This window comes from Pezoporus flaviventris, unplaced genomic scaffold (assembly GCF_033815535.1).
Source record: "Pezoporus flaviventris isolate CSIRO_AGI_PZ_B2104156 unplaced genomic scaffold, CSIRO_AGI_Pfla_v1 ptg000001l, whole genome shotgun sequence".
Classification (NCBI taxonomy): Eukaryota; Metazoa; Chordata; class Aves; order Psittaciformes; family Psittacidae; genus Pezoporus; species Pezoporus flaviventris.
The window spans coordinates 34,280,898-34,296,556 of record NW_026892549.1 but is presented as its reverse complement, the minus strand read 5'-3'; the positions used below and the strand labels follow the sequence as shown (position 1 = coordinate 34,296,556).

General features: G+C 39.8%; 1 protein-coding gene across 7 annotated transcripts in view; it reads left to right on the top strand.

Annotated features, from left to right (window-relative positions):
• The window catches only part of ADK (adenosine kinase), a 305,830-nt gene extending 298,018 nt beyond the window's left edge, over positions 1 to 7,812 (top strand). For all 7 annotated transcript variants that reach the window (XM_061451234.1, XM_061451218.1, XM_061451225.1 and 4 more), the window contains one exon: positions 6,643 to 7,812. In XM_061451234.1, the coding sequence (XP_061307218.1) occupies positions 6,643 to 6,767 (125 nt within the window). In that variant the 3' untranslated portion in view covers positions 6,768 to 7,812. The remainder of the gene's footprint in view (positions 1 to 6,642) is intronic.
• Positions 7,813 to 15,659: the final 7,847 nt, after the last annotated feature.

Genomic DNA, 15,659 nt, shown 5'->3' with positions numbered 1-15,659 from the left:
TTTTATTCGTGATCTCATGGTTTTGTCATTCTTTGGAAGTAAAAATATTGACATTTACCAGGCTGTTTGTTCCAGCTTTCTGATCTCCTGCAGTTTATTTTTATAACAACCTTATCGATGAGCCTCTTACTCAGCTCTCTAGGTTTAACTGAGTTGAGTCGATTTGTTACCACAGCTTCAAGTAGCTGTTACAGAACAAGCGAGACATCCTAATAAAGCTGTAAACGTGTTTACTCAAACATGGTATTGATTTTACTTGGAGAGGGAGAAGCTAGTGCTTAGCATGGTGTCAGGGAGGATGAATTTAACTGCAGTTTTTCATTGTCATCTGTCATGGTTGTGAAACACTAAGTGAAGCCACAAGAGGATAATTAGAATTGCCAGAAATTTAGCCCCTAAAATCAGTTAACCACTTGAGATTTTTGTAGTTTAATTAGTTTTTATTAAAACTTTCCTCCAGTGGTATAGTCAGGAAGGGTTTTCTAATGCTCTTTTCAGTGAGAGTGAGATTTCAAGGTTGCCACTTGTTAGATATACATCTTAAATGACTGTTTTTCTGAAAGGGTTGGTAACCTTTTTCGCTCACTTGTAATTAGCCTGGTGCTAGGGTTCTGTAGAAGCACAGAGCCATTTCATTTTAAAAGAGGGCGAAAGACACTTGTTTGTACACACATACATTTGTAGTTAATAACATCTGAGTACATGCATGGAATAATTCTTACACTAAATTTTGAGAGAGGAAGTGGTAAGGTGTGTGAAGGTTGAAAGAAGTAAGTTGCATTTGAAGATGCTTACATTTAATTTGTCTTATATTCTGTAAGCCTAATGTGTCATACCACAGTGCCAAAATACATGAAAACAGGAGCCAAATCCCACCCTTCATCAAAAACGTTTCCATTTAGAATAGCCAACATTCGGTTTGATAGCAATGGGCAGGGCCTCTGGCTTACCACAGTTCTTGGCTGTAATATCCACCATCTGCCACAAAATTAAAAAAGGAGAAACTTCAGTATGTTGACGTACGGCCGTTCAGTGACTATATTGCAGAATCATCCGATGCCAGCATCTTTTACAAAGTCTATTCTGTCTGGTTGGCTCTTGGCATCAGCGTTGCTAACCACCTGATTACGACTGACCAGACTCGTGCTACCACATTAACCCACTCCAACAGTGCTAAAAGACATTCAAAAAAGCTTCAGTCATATCAGCTACAAGGCTTTAAATTGCTAGGGTGTAATGTTTCTTGAAAACTGCATCTTCCCACACTGCTGGCCTGGAAAGCTGGTGGGATCACATAAAAATAGATGAGCATTTGAGCAACTGTGATAAATGCTGCATACGAACAAGAGTGTGAAAAGGTGCTTGCAACTGTCCCCCATGGTGGAATAACACCATCTTATAAAAGGCAGTTCACAAATTAGGCTGTAGAAACTTTAAATACAAAAAAGAAAAAGAGGAGACAGCTCAGCTGTTCATGATCCTTTCTGTGGCTGGGACCATTTTGCTGGTGAGTGGCCTGGCTAGTATGGATTATATTAGGTGCTTCAGGGTCCAGCTGGAAGAGGAGGATTGTCTGGGAACATCACATAGCAAAAATGGTTTTGAGGGGCTCTGAGTCAGGGTCAGCTTGTAATTGTTTATAATTCATGCATTTGATAATTGCTTTTTCCTGCTTTTCTCTCTTGCGTTTCAAAAAAAAATACATTCATTTTGCTGTGGGCACTTTATGAAAGGTTGGAAGTGTGAGAGAAACTGCAGAAAGACGAGTAGTGGGGGCGCTGGGTGTCGGAGGCTATAAATGGATTCCCAGCCAGCATTAGTAATTAACAGTCATTAAAATTAATTGTCAAGTGTACAATTTGAAATGAAACATTTGGCTTCAATATGAGCTGTTTTTAAGTGTTGTTAAATCATTACTGAAACAAACCAGAACTGTTTTAAAATCTCCACTCTTGGACTCCCACATTCCTACCCTAGCTGCACTAGCACTAGGCGATCATTCAGGATTACCACTGATGTTTGGAAAACAAAACTTTCAAAGAAATCACTGATTTCTGTGGAATTTCCTCTGAAATGTCTATTTTGCAGGTGCAAGAAAATGAACTTGTTTCTCCTTTAATGATTCTTAAGTGCTACTGAGCTCTTTGAAGTAACAAAGTAACGACAACACCTTTTGTGTCAGTCAGTGGACTGACTTGCTGTGTCTTTTCAGATTTACATTGATACCCCAAAGAGATTTGTCCTGGTTTCAGTGAGGGCCTTGGTTTGGGTCTCTATTTCAAGGCTCAAGCACCACTTCTGGCACTTGGCTCACAGAACTTTTCATTTGGGTATGGGCACAGAAAGAAGAAAGTAACTTGACTTTCCAGTCCCTCATTCTGTTTGCAGACCTAACAATTATAGATGTTGTTGCGCACATGTAGTAAGGAAGCTGGAGATAATAAAGATTAACTCTCAATTATTTCAGGCACACTTTTCAGAGCAAAGTGGTTTCAGAGATGCTTTTTTTCTACTGAGCAGAAAAGAAATAATTATGGGCCAAAAATAGCTATTGGTGTGTTATAATCACTTCTGTCATCTGTGAATGCAAATACATTTTGTACCACTCTAAGGTTTAAAGCAGCTTTTGAAGCAAAGCTGTCTTTGCTTTCTAGGAAGACAAGTGGGATGAATGGGACACAGTTCCAAATAAGTTCTTATCGTGACTAGGTACAAGGGGGTTACTTGGCTGTCCATGCCTGAGGGGCACAAAAGGCATCTCAGCCTACTCTGAAAGCTTACTGAGATGGCTAATTACAGTCATCTACCATTACAGGATGCTAGACAATCCTGCAACTGCTGTTTCTCTTACTCCATAATCACTTTGGATGTCAGGGTAGGAGGCAGACAAGTGGGAAAGCTTTGAGTTTGGTTCTTGTCTTTGTGTTCTAGTGTGAAGAGAACAAACAGTACACAGTGAATGTAACACTGTTCACAGCTTCAGCAGTGCAGAAATACACTAAGTGCAGAATAGCTGCAATTAGAGGATGGTAGACAGTATCGCCTGAAGTTGTTTTGGTAAGATAATCGAAGCGAGATTGTCTTGTGTAGCCAAAATATACTACTCCTTTCTGCACTGCATTCCAGTGATAGCCAGGAACTAGTTCAGGCCATGGCAGAAGTTAAAATAGTTGCTGAGCTACTTAAGCATGTGCTGGGATGATCTAGTTCTCTGATTCCAGGCCCTTGATACAGGATCAGAGTTCAATCCTGTCCTTTCTGTCTGTGAAACTGTAGGAAGTCTGAAGCCATGTTCACTTATCTTACAGCATTTCCAGTCATGGCACCTTAAAGAGATTGCAGCCTTCACATGCTTGTCATCTTCCCTCCACCACTCTGCTCACTGGTAGAGCTGTTTGAGTACTCACTAACCCACTTCAGTTTAAATCAGCTGGGTTAGGAAAGATCTACTATTCAACAGCTTACTGTTTAAACTAATATGGCTCATTTTGACAGAGTATCAGGTTATACAAGCAGCAAAGAAGGATGGTGAAAAACAGATGGGACACTAACTTCTTCATCTGGAACTCGAAGATCTGAATCCATGCCTTGAGAGTATGACTCATGGGGTTTGCATCACAGTACCTTATACTCTGGAGGAGGCAAACTCTGAATTATATTCTGACCATGTTGCTTTTTACAGCATTAACTAAAAAGAACATTCTGCAGCTAAGGCAGCCAACCTGATAGAGCTTTTTGCTTCCCTGCTCAAACAACAGTGCTTTCTGGTGTTCCCTCGGGGGTCTGCTTTGCCAACTGCCTAGTCTTAGTATGTAACGTAGTTCTGTGTTTGTGATATGTGTTTGTATTGTCATTCAGTGCGATATTGTGTCAGATACTGCTATTTCTATTTCATCTATGAAACACATGCCTTTTAAGAGAAACTCTGCAGACAAGAATGGTTTGAGGGCAAACTCCCCACTGCAGTTTCTACATATCTCATATATGACAGCTGTACTTAATGTCATTTCTCCACCACTCTGAAATTACAGACATCTCTTATTTCTATCCCCAATTAGAACAGGGTGTTTTTTCACCTGATTCTGCTTTCACTTAGATCAGAATAAATAAAAAATAGCTTCACTGAAGACAAAAGATGCATACTAGCTTGAAACCTCAGTGAGCCTGGGAAGTGATGACAGTCTCAGTCTAGTTGGTATTGAAAAATAATTCATGTCTTACGGTTTTTTGCTCTTTGATTTTCTCATCTTCATAGATGTTTGATGCCTGATCATAAACAGAGGACAGTTGTTCTTTCTTGTATAAACCCCTCTCTGAATTCATGCTCTGCACAAAACCTAGCCTCGTGTTTGCCTTTGGAGGCCTGCCCAGTGCATCTTTGATACTTACTGAGTTAGAAATGGACTGTCTTAACAGCCTCATTTTACATACGGTTACAACTTGCTCTCAAGTTTTAACCACCCAGAAGCACACTGGCAAGCTCCTGCCTCCCAGGCAGTTTAAATTTGATGATTGACATTCTCCACATATCCAAGAAAGTTTCTCCAAAGAATGCATGTTAATTAAATGGAGAGCAGACCATTTTCATCTTGTTATTCAGAAACGGTCTGATTTCTGCCAGGCATGCTGTTTGGATTTCTCAACTGTTACCCAACTATTACAGCTGGACCATCCTGACACAGTTGTGTTGTCTGTCATCCCTGACTGCCATCAGTGATAGCACTCACAGCACAATTTCTTCCTGTTTCAGATTCTCATCTTTGTATACTGAAAACTCCTGCCTTCTTCACTTGTGCTTACGGACTTAACTTTTGGTAGTGAAGCAGTCATTTTTTCCCAGCTCCTGTCAGTCAATATCTGTGAAATTTCAGCTAATATGTAGTTCTCTAGAAAAGTATTGATGTCAGAAACATACGAGTTTTCTCCAACTTGTCATCTAAAACGCCTGCTTTCTATGGCCTCTCTATTCCAATGAAAAGTATTTGATTTATAGATTTAGTAGTTTCAAACTCTTCTCCTATTCAGCTCAGTTTAGAGAAAACTATACGTCAACTAAGCTTCTTTTCGCTATCGGTCATGACCGAGAAGCCAAGATAGATCTTGGCAATTCATGAAAATGGGGTCTTTTCTCACCAGCGTTATCCTTTTTTAATCTAACCTTATTTTTCATGTTTGACATGATTTTGAATCTTCAAGGAACAGACATTATTGCATAGGATAAAATATTTTTATCATCTCCTGAAAATATGCTCTAATGTGTCACAAAAGGAAATATTTAGAAAAGGAGCACAGGTTAAATGGGAACATCACAGTATAATGTAGTCTTTGCTCTAGTAGTAACCAAGCTGAACAGAGAAAGTGCATTTGAAAGCAAGCTAGCAAAACATTTCATCTTTGAATCAAAATTTATAATATGTCAGAAATCGGTACCTATGAGCTACATACATATTACTTATGAGAGACATGGTTTCAATATTAGGTTTGTACTGTCAAGGCCCAAGGCCTGTCAGACCATGACACAGGAACTTGAAATGGTGGATGAAAGCTTTAAAAAGAACATGTTCCAGCTTGCTAGAATTCTGAATTTCCTGGGCAAGTCTCACTTTCCTTCTGTGATTGGATGAGGAAGAGAGATACATCTGAAAGATATTAAAAGTGGGATAAAAGTGAATAAAATATTACTTCTAGAATGACAGAGTAGAGTGGAGCTTTAAATTATAAGAGATTAAGTTTACTCGTCACATCTTGAAAACCTCTTCGAAATTTAAAATATGTATTTCACCTCTTCCATAAGTTCTGTTGTGCTTTCAGTCTCAATAGTTTCATCCAAGACAAAATGTTTCAGAAATGAGGGACTCAGTCCACAAAATCCCTGGTCACACTTGTACTTAACTTTTCCATGGACCTTTTTAGGACTCTGCATATATTCCTTTAAAGAGGTGCTCTGGTTTTCAGAATACTCAGCTTCCAGGGATTTTTGGTTTTCTAAGCTATGCATTCTAGGGCTTTGTTGGCTCAAGCAGGTAACCAAGTGCCCCGATCTGAGTGGTGCTTGGTTCTCCCTATGGTTTCTGTTTACATAGCTATCTGACCCACTGTTTCTGAAGTCTTAGGTTAACTTTCCCATAATCAGGGGCAGCAGATGTAATCTCGCTTTCCTCCTCAGGTAAAAATTTCTCACCTTTTTATCATTACGAACACCTGTAATGTGAATTGGGTGATGTTTATTTGTTATGTGCCTTTTTCTGAGAAAACCTTGCAGAGTGACACTTGTGTGGGGCTGTAGCTGTAGCCAGGATGAACAGAGTGAGTTCTCTTTAGCAGGAAAAACTGCTTGTTTTTAAAATGATATTTGAGGAATCAAGAGTTTTCTCTGGAGAAGAGAGCAAGCACTCTGCTAAAATCATTTTGGGGGCAATAATAAAGATCAGTCTTGATGATCTTTAATTTACTTGAAGCTACCAAATACATAGAAGTAACAGCAGCAGCAGGCCACTCAAGCAGGCACACACTTAAACTAGACTATGTACATACAGTTACACCAGTATTGCAGTGCTTTGCCCTGTGACAAACTGATACACTCAAAAAAACCCTAATCTGACCATCTTCTTTCTTCTCTTCCTCTCTTATTTTGTTCCATAGGCTTTCTCTCGCAGCTCGTCTATGACCGGCCAGTGACCGAGTGCATCCGGGCTGGACATTATGCAGCCAGCGTAATTATCAAGCGTTCAGGTTGCACCTTCCCAGAGAAGCCTGACTTCCACTGATACTGGTGAATTGGAGGGATCAAGAGTAACTCCCACGTTTCCATGGGATTGCTGCCTAAATTTTTCCTCCTTCCCTTTCCTCACCTTTCCAATTACCTGCATCAACGCTTCTGTACTTCTCTTCGTTGTATTCTAACCAAAATATGTATTTCTACAGTGTTTTCCCTTTCATACCACTACAATGTCTCAGTAGTCTTAACTTTTGGAAACAGTGCTAAGTGAAGCTTATTCTCTCATCCGTCAGGAAAAATTGTCCTATTTACACAGTTTACAAGGAAGTCCCTTCTTGTAAATGACACTGCTGATTAACACCATTAAAATACTTTGGTTGAATTACCTAGTTTGTATCCAGCTGTGGCCAAATCCTGCTCAGCTTACATGAAATTGACAGACCTGACTTTATTTGTTACTTAACGTTATAAACAAAGAATCGTTATTTCTATATAGTGGAGTCATACTAGTGTAAAGAGCAGTGTAAATGTCTCAAGAACTTCCCTACATATTCAAGTGTACATGATCTGGCCATCAGATCCAGCCCAGCAACCATGAAAGTGAGTAGTAATTGTGTCAGTAATTTAAGGACCTGATCCAGAGCTGATGTCATTCATTTGTCTTGCGCTGCTGCTAGTACCTTTGGGTCTGGCATGTGAGAGCAGGGTCTGGCCACTCCAGGTACAGTCACATTCATCTGTCAGGTGAGCTAGCAGATAGGTACTTTCAGTGATTTCAGGTCAGATATAGAAGTTGGTGATGAACATAAACATACAGATAGATCCTATCTCCTCCATGTGAGCTTTCTAGAGGCTGTATTAAGGTACACATAGTGAAAATGAGGTACAGAAATATTTATGCAGGATATATTGACAGGATATGCCAAATGGAATCTCTGAAACGCACATTTTTAAACTTTTAATTTACTTTGGATAATTAAGCAATATGGTGGATTTTGTTTGTATTTACAGTATTCAAAGAGATGATCTGACACTGCATTCATTACTTTGCTATGTAATTTGATACTGATAAATAAAAAATTGTCATACAGTAACTCCTGGTTTTGTATTGGTATGTGTCTGGTTTTCCTCCACCTACTGAAATGGGAACAAGAAATGGGTGCTTAATCTACATGCTAGATCTCAACATTTCATACAGGACTTTCTCTGTCCAGGTGGGTGTTCAGGGGTTATATCAGCGGTAAGAAAGGGAAGGAATAGCAGTTTGGTGTTTGTACCACAGGAGAGATTAAAAATTAATGGGTAGGATTCATCAAAGAACATTAACTCAGTGCAGGCTTTGCAATTTATTGCCTAGCATGGAAAAAGGGATGCACAGAGATTGGATGTGGTTATTACAGTTTGTGTATTGCAGTGAGCGTGGGGAGAAATCAAGGCTATGATCCTGATTCCCTTGTTTGGTCCAGTATCCAGTCTGATACATTGGACACCAGGCTCTTTCATTTTAGAGATCACAAGGTGGGATCCCTGCAAGTACGTCAAGGAGCTTCAGCTGTTTCTGAAAATCCTCATGGGGCCATGGAACTCCATTGCTGCAAGTGCATTGTACGTGCAGTCTGTTCTTCAAGGACTCAAGCTCACAGTTCCTACCTGAAACAGGTTGCATGTACAGGCCTTGTGTATCTATGGACCTACTTATGAACAGCTTTGTGCAAGTAAGACTTGTCTGGTTTCTTCATAGTGCTACTCGAAAGAACTTTGGACTTGCATCTCATTCTCTATCATAGGAGAGAGGAAGAGGAATGAGTATGTCGGAGTGAAAATGAACTGAAAGAGGCTGCAGTGTGCATGGTCTTCAGGCTTTATGTGTTGATCAGAAGAATGTTAATTTTTACATCAGGTGGTTAATTTTTACTTCTTTAATTTGATGCATCTATGTGATACATTTTAATCAAGAAAAGATGATGGGCTGAGGAAGGATGTATTGCAGTCTCTGCTTTTATATATGCTCACATATGCCACACTCTGCTTATTGCACGAATTTGGCTGTAAGTGGTTGAATTTGCTGTTCCCTTTGCTCTGCCTCCTTGATGCTTTCCATTCCTTTTGAAAAAAAACTTTATCAATGCCCTGGCCAGATAATTAAGGCCCATTTAAAACAGAATATAAATATATAAACATTATACCAATCAAAATACAAGTCAGCATGACTAGTGTAAAGAAGGGAGGATATGTAACGGAAGGGTGCTATAGCAGGGAGATCTTTCATCCTTCCTTTCTGTAGGCTACTCCTTGTTTTCAATTCAGGATGCAAGAGAGTCAAGGCAGGGGTTCTGTTCTGAGCTTGGTGAGCTTCGGCTCTTGACATTTGGCTCTGAGTGTCAGCTACAAAGCATAATTTTAAGCCAGTGGGAGCAGCTGAGGAATAAACTACTACCCAATTCATGGAAGGGCACTGGAGCCTGACTTGTTCTATTTAGCCATTCATTATTCCTCCAATATCTGTCAATGATTATTCCTGGATGATACATAGATAGCTAGAAATGTATTGCCAAATCATGCTAAATAATTTCAATTTGTGCTGTCAAACTGCCTGATGATTTCATTCTGGATTCTTTTCAGGATCTGTATTTCTTCCCTGTTTCTCACTGATGAAGGGGGATTTTAATCTGTATAATGTATAATGGTGCCATCCTTTATATCCTCTCTCACAAATATTCTTCCTCTCTCTTTGGTCCTCTACCAGCTTATTCCACACAGAGGCATGTTAGAAAACCGGGCTTCCTGAAAAACGTCACTGAGTTGTCTGCCAGTGACATGTGCCACTGTCTCAAATCCCAGATGGGATAACTGAAGTGAGTCTGTCACTGAGCTTGAGCCATCATTCAAACCCAGAGTTCTTACCTGGGTTACTTTGAGGAAAACAAATACTGTAAATCCACTTCTCACTAGTCGCCAGCCAAAGCACATCACCCTCACTCTTATAAAACTCTTCCCTTTTTCTGGACAGAAGACTGCACCTCCTGTGCCCAGCATCATGCATTTTAGAATTTTTTTAGTACCATATAAGTGGGTAGCAATGCTGCTGAGACCAACAGGCAAGGAAATAAGCCTGGTATTCAGAGAGCCACATGCTAAATAACTGAGAAGAATCAAGAGCTGGGAATCAGGAAACAAAGGTTGTGTTTCTGTTTCTGCAGGTGATCCACTTTGCTCCTTTGGGCACATCGCTTTCCTCTTGCAATTTCTTTCTCTCTAAAGATGGTAAGCTCAATTAGATGGTAAACTCAAGAGATGAAGGTGGTAAGAACTGCAGTAGGGCAGCATCAGCCACATCTCATGTTTGCCTGTACTCACTGCTGGTCTTTTCATTAATTTTACCTTTTGTACGTAAACTAATTTAAAGCAATATGTTTACCCTTTAAAAATAATGCAAGCTTTTACCACTTGTTTGAGGGTTAAAGCAGGGAAGGCAAAAGGATAAGAAAGGAAAGAAAGCTTTACTTATAAAGCAAAGTAAAATATGCGACATGAAAACGACAATAGAAATGCACACTATTTAAAGATGACAAGTCTAGGAACAATCTTTAATTTAAAGGGTCTTATCCACAGTTTTCATAAAGAAATGTTAATTAAAAGTGTGATGACATGTTTGGGATTTAAAGGAAATCATTCTGCGAAGGATTTATAGCAATCGCAGCTCCAGAGCATTAGGATTACAGATCCTTGTGCTGTTCCTTTTCAGCGATCATGTGATTGGCCTGCTGTTAAATATAGCTCCCATTTAGTGAATTGAGACAGGCATGGGAAAGGTAGGGATAGTTTCCCTTTAACCAGTGGGATTTCAGAGGTGTTGGAGATTATACAATTCATTAGTTTTTACATAAGATCAAAGGGAGAGAGGAAGTCTTAATTTGGGCACCAACTGCTAATGTCTGAAAGTCTTGAAGATTAAATGAGAAGAGAACATGTGCAGTGCTAACTGCTCGTATTAGAGCATGAGCCTATTGTTTTATATCTCGCTAACTCATTGTTCTCTTCCCAGAGATAATTCTCACACTTAAGACCTTCAGAGATAGTTACGTCTATTGTGAATAGTTCAGCAACCAACTGGCTCAGAGGTTATTGCCTAAGCATCTTTTCCCTTAGTCTAATCCCCTGGAAGGTTTTTTTCTGAGCAGTGTTATTAATCTAAAATGACTGCTAACTGACTCCTGTGTCAAACATTATTCATTATGTGCTTTAAATGCTTCCTGCAGAGGCCAAAATAAATTTTGCTTTTTAAAAACAGACCACAAGGAGTGCCTATGTAGAATATTTCCTAAAAGATTAGACTCAAAATGGTAGTTAAGATGATGAGGAGAAAAACTGCTCAAAACAAAGCTTCATAATTTAACCAGGGACATACAAAATGGACAAACCTCAGTTACCAAAACCCACTTTTTGTGTAGTATTACCCATAAACTGTTCTTGTGAGAGAAAACATGTACCCTTGGAGGGCAGAAGAAACACTTTCATAAAGACAAGGAACAAGCAACCTTATTAGAAAATGAAAGCCCCATAAACAAAATTTTAAAAGCAGTAATTCTTTTGTGTCTTGAGGGGTTTTTTCAGGTGTCACTGGTGTTGGCATAAAGCGAGAGGGGTTTTCATGTCACTGGCACTGACAGGCCTTGCATGCGTAATGACAGTATGGGAAAAGAGACAGACAGATTTGAATAGCAATAAGGTAGTTTTTCTTCCAGTGTGAAAAGAGCATGGGATTCATGTGTACTGAAATGAAGTATAGCCTTGCTGCACAGTGCAAATATTTAATGCTATTCTAACTATCCCTTGGTTATTGGAGTGTGACAGTTAATAGCCATCAGCTGCCAAACCCAGTGAACAATTTGGTTCCCTAAAAAGAAAATGAAAAGTTAAAAAATGAAGCCAAGTCAGACTAGAAACCCACAAATCATAAATGTGCTTTAGCTTAGCAGGCAGATCATCTCCAAAGTTAGAGCCATGTCGACATGAGCTGCTTCTCAAATGAGAGGATCGAGTACGTCTGTCTTCTAGTTCTACCTTTGACAGGTACTCGGTGGCAGGCTTTGGCTGGGCTTTCTGCCTCCCAAGGCCCTGCTACTCCCTAGCGATGTTTATAAAGGAGATTGAGTAAAGGCTGGAATGAAGAAAAGCAAAGCATTATCATTATCCTGGATCAAGTATCTCAACTCAGTGGTGCAGCATAAATGCATAGAAAAATGGAAGAGCTCTTAAACTTGAGTATAAGAGAAATTATGTGCTTGGAAGGCCTCCCTGTTAACATGGAGATGTTAACATTGGTGTAAAATACTGCCCTAAAAGAAGCATTACTGTGGAATAAGAGCAGCATATGAGAGAATATTTCAAGAAATAGATTCAGCTTGAAAATCACTTCTCATCCAACATATTATTTTTCTTACTCATGCTAGATGTAACACTTCACTGTACTTTAAAATTGCTCTGCTTTGTACGTGCCTGCTTTTTGGGTCCTTGGGAATAGTTACATTCCCTCTTCCCCTATATATTTGCTGGTTGTTCTTATTTGATGTTAAGTACCAAACATAAGTGATTAGAAGTCCATGCTCTCCAGACTCCCTGTGTAGCCACTGGAGAGTGTGCCTCCAGAGGACAAGTTAGAGCAGGGAGCTGAGCAACAACTCGCAAAATGCTCTGCAGGCATTTTTGCTGGCTCTAGAGAAGGTAGGATGGGACCTAACTACTCTGAGGCCGTTAGCCATCTAAAGCAGGAGCAGAGATGGAAACTGCTCTTCCTTGGCCTTTTCCCTTTTTTGGTATTGTGCTTTTCACAGAGAGGCAAGAGGAGGGAAAATAAATAACAAACAGGAAAATAAAGCAGCAAAATCCATGACCATTAGTGAAATTACTCACATTTAAATTACCCTGATCTCAGTTTCTTAAAATTATTTGGATTATAAATTAATGATGATTCTTTTAATCTCTCCTTTTCATATTAATATTGTGGTGATATTGCATAAAACCCCATTGCTCATCTGCTGTTTGAGCAGCACTTCCTATACAACCTTTTGTTTCCATAGATTTAATCTTCCTCCCCACAAACACATCTCCTATCCCAGTTAGCTTCATAAAAAGAGTGGGTTTGGTTTTTTTTTCAAAGGGTGAGACAGTTACCAATCACAATAGGTTTTGCCAGAAATTAGATTGTTGTCATATCTGTGGATCAGTGATTTATAAATTCAATCATTGACTCAACTTTGGTATTCACTTTCAAGGATATCACCTATTAGTGGGACTATTAAAGGCACTCAAATAACTTGCAGAATTTCCAGGGTTCTTCTATCAACCTATCACATGGACAGACCTATTTTAGTCTGGCCTGTCCTAAAGCATAGCCAGCTGCTGAGGCTGTCTTGCTGGGTAAGGACAAAGTGCTTTCCTATTCATCTCCCAAGGTCAGTACAATAACAAACACATTTTATGTCTGCTAGTGAAAAGCATTTATCAGTGCAACTTTTGCATTCCGTAAACAGCCACAGATTTCACAAGATGAACACCCTGGATTTAGGAAAGGTTGTGCTCCAGATGCATGGTGATTTGTATGTGTCATGAATACACACATGATACATTTCATTGCCTAAAATTAGCAGTAAAACAGCCTCTTGAGGCTTGATGTTTATAATGCACCACAGTGTTTCAAAACAAAGCAAGAAGGAAGATTTTAGTACATAACCTGGCAAATTCAGCTTGGGAAAGGAAGAAATTAATTTGGAATGATTTGTCATAGTATGTTTACTATAGAAATTTATGCCAGCTCAGAAGTTAGCCCTTCTATCCTCCAGCAGCAGCAGCTTAAATTGGGCCATGGGAGTCTCTCAGAGTAAGAAGATATTTGAGTTTCCCTGAGGCTCAGAATTCTGCCCTTAAAAGAAGCCTCACATATTGTTGTCTCAAAGGAAAATGATACATTGTAGTGTGCCTGGGTATTAACTTGCATAGTATCAGCTACAGCTTTGCAGTTTGGATTGACATGCAGAAGTACTGCATCATCCTTTGCTTGACATACCTGCACACCTCTGCCTGATGCAGTGTTTGCTTGTCCCTCTGTACCCTGCCTATAAAGTCACAGGTAGGACATTTTATTTATCCTAGACTTTAACTTTTCCCTAATGACCTCATTTTTCTAAAAGTGATGAAGATGGGGGAGTGATGTGGAGGATATCTCCCCTGTATCATAGTTCGTATCTTCTGAGACAGCCAGCTTCCCTGAAAACTCACTCATTCTTTGCTGAACTGATGATGGAAGAGCTACTCTGTGCTAAAAAGGCCAGTGAGGTTTCAAACAGTCCATTGTTGCTTATGCCTCTTCTCTGTTGAACCAGCAGACAGCTCTACCAAAGGACTAGCCTCTTTTCTTTACCTGTCTTTAAGTCTTGTTCTTTAATTTTTCTTGGATATATCCTGCCCATGTACTGGCCCATCCTGATGATGTGATATCAAATGGGATCAGAGAACATGGCAGCCCCATATTGCAGCTGGGTAAAGCTGCATAGTAGAGAGTATCAAGGATCACAAGGGGCTTACTTCTGCTCCAAAACACTACTGGCAAAAATAAAACAGACCCAAATGCCTGTTGCAAAGGTCTCTTGCCTCTCAATTCTGCTCATTTAGCACACTTAGTGATTCTTTTTGGCTGCCTCTTCTTTTCCAAACCATAGCTGTGAATATTCATCTTTAAAAATAAAGCACCACAAAAGTGGGCCTTCACACAGCACTCTCACTGGCTGCCACTCCTGCTGAATAGAAAGACTGCAAGAAGCAAGAATTTGAATAAAGGACAAACGTCACATATACTGTGTGCTATGGAGGACAAATGCTGAATACAAAATATGTTTAATTGCTGAGTTAATTATCTCACTGAAGTCTAAATGTTGTTTTTTCGGCACTCGTCCTTCCCCCCCCCCCCCCCCCCCCCCCAGTTGTTTACTTTTATCAGTTAGAAAATAAAAAATCAATGTCATGAAAAACATAATTATATTCCTACTAATCTGGAGTGTTTTCTCATTTGAGTACTGCAGTCTGATGCGTTTTATCACTTCCCATCAGATTATAGCAGTGGAAATTGCCAGCTAAAAGCTATGGCTTTAGAGCAAAAAAGGGAAGAAGAAAACCCATCCCAAAGCCATGTGCCTTGCCAATCAAATATTATTCCTAATGACAAAGCTTCTGTGACTTTCTCTCTGACAATACATGAATAGCTAGTGAATAATTGGTTCAACAGGAGCTTCATTAAAGTCCAAGAGAGAAAGCAGGATCCTTCATGTGAATAATTTGGAATGATTGGTAAAGATGAGGCATTATTATAGGTTTGCCTTTTGCTCCACAGTCAGAAATATGCACTCTCTTCCTTATTAAAGTATGAAAAGATTTTGTAAATAGTTCTAGCTACTCCTAAGTGGTGGATGATCTTGCTACTTAGTGAAATGACTTTTTGGTTGCTACTGTTTCTGGATTAAATACACCCATTCTTTACACAAATGGAAAGTAATTGAACTTTGTCTGGGGAGCCCAGCTGTGGACACATCCTCTCACTCCCAGCTTGAACAGGTTTTCGTGCAAGCCTTGGGTGTTTCTCCTCCACCACTGGAGCACAAAGGGTAGTGACACTTACCCACAGAAACCCAGACCCTGTTGAATGTGTGCCCTGGCTCACTCCACCACATTGTTTCTGCCATCCAGTCTGGGCTGGAGAATACATAAAAGGGAAGTGCATTGGCCTGTCCTCAACAGCTCTGACACTACAGTTTTCCTGGTGGGCAAAAACGATACAGAAAGCTAAGCAGGGCACTTAGTCATCAGAGTGAACATTACCCATGAGAGTGACCAGCAGTCATTTACTGGAGCAGATTAGTCCACATCAAACAGCAGCCTCAGCCTGAAC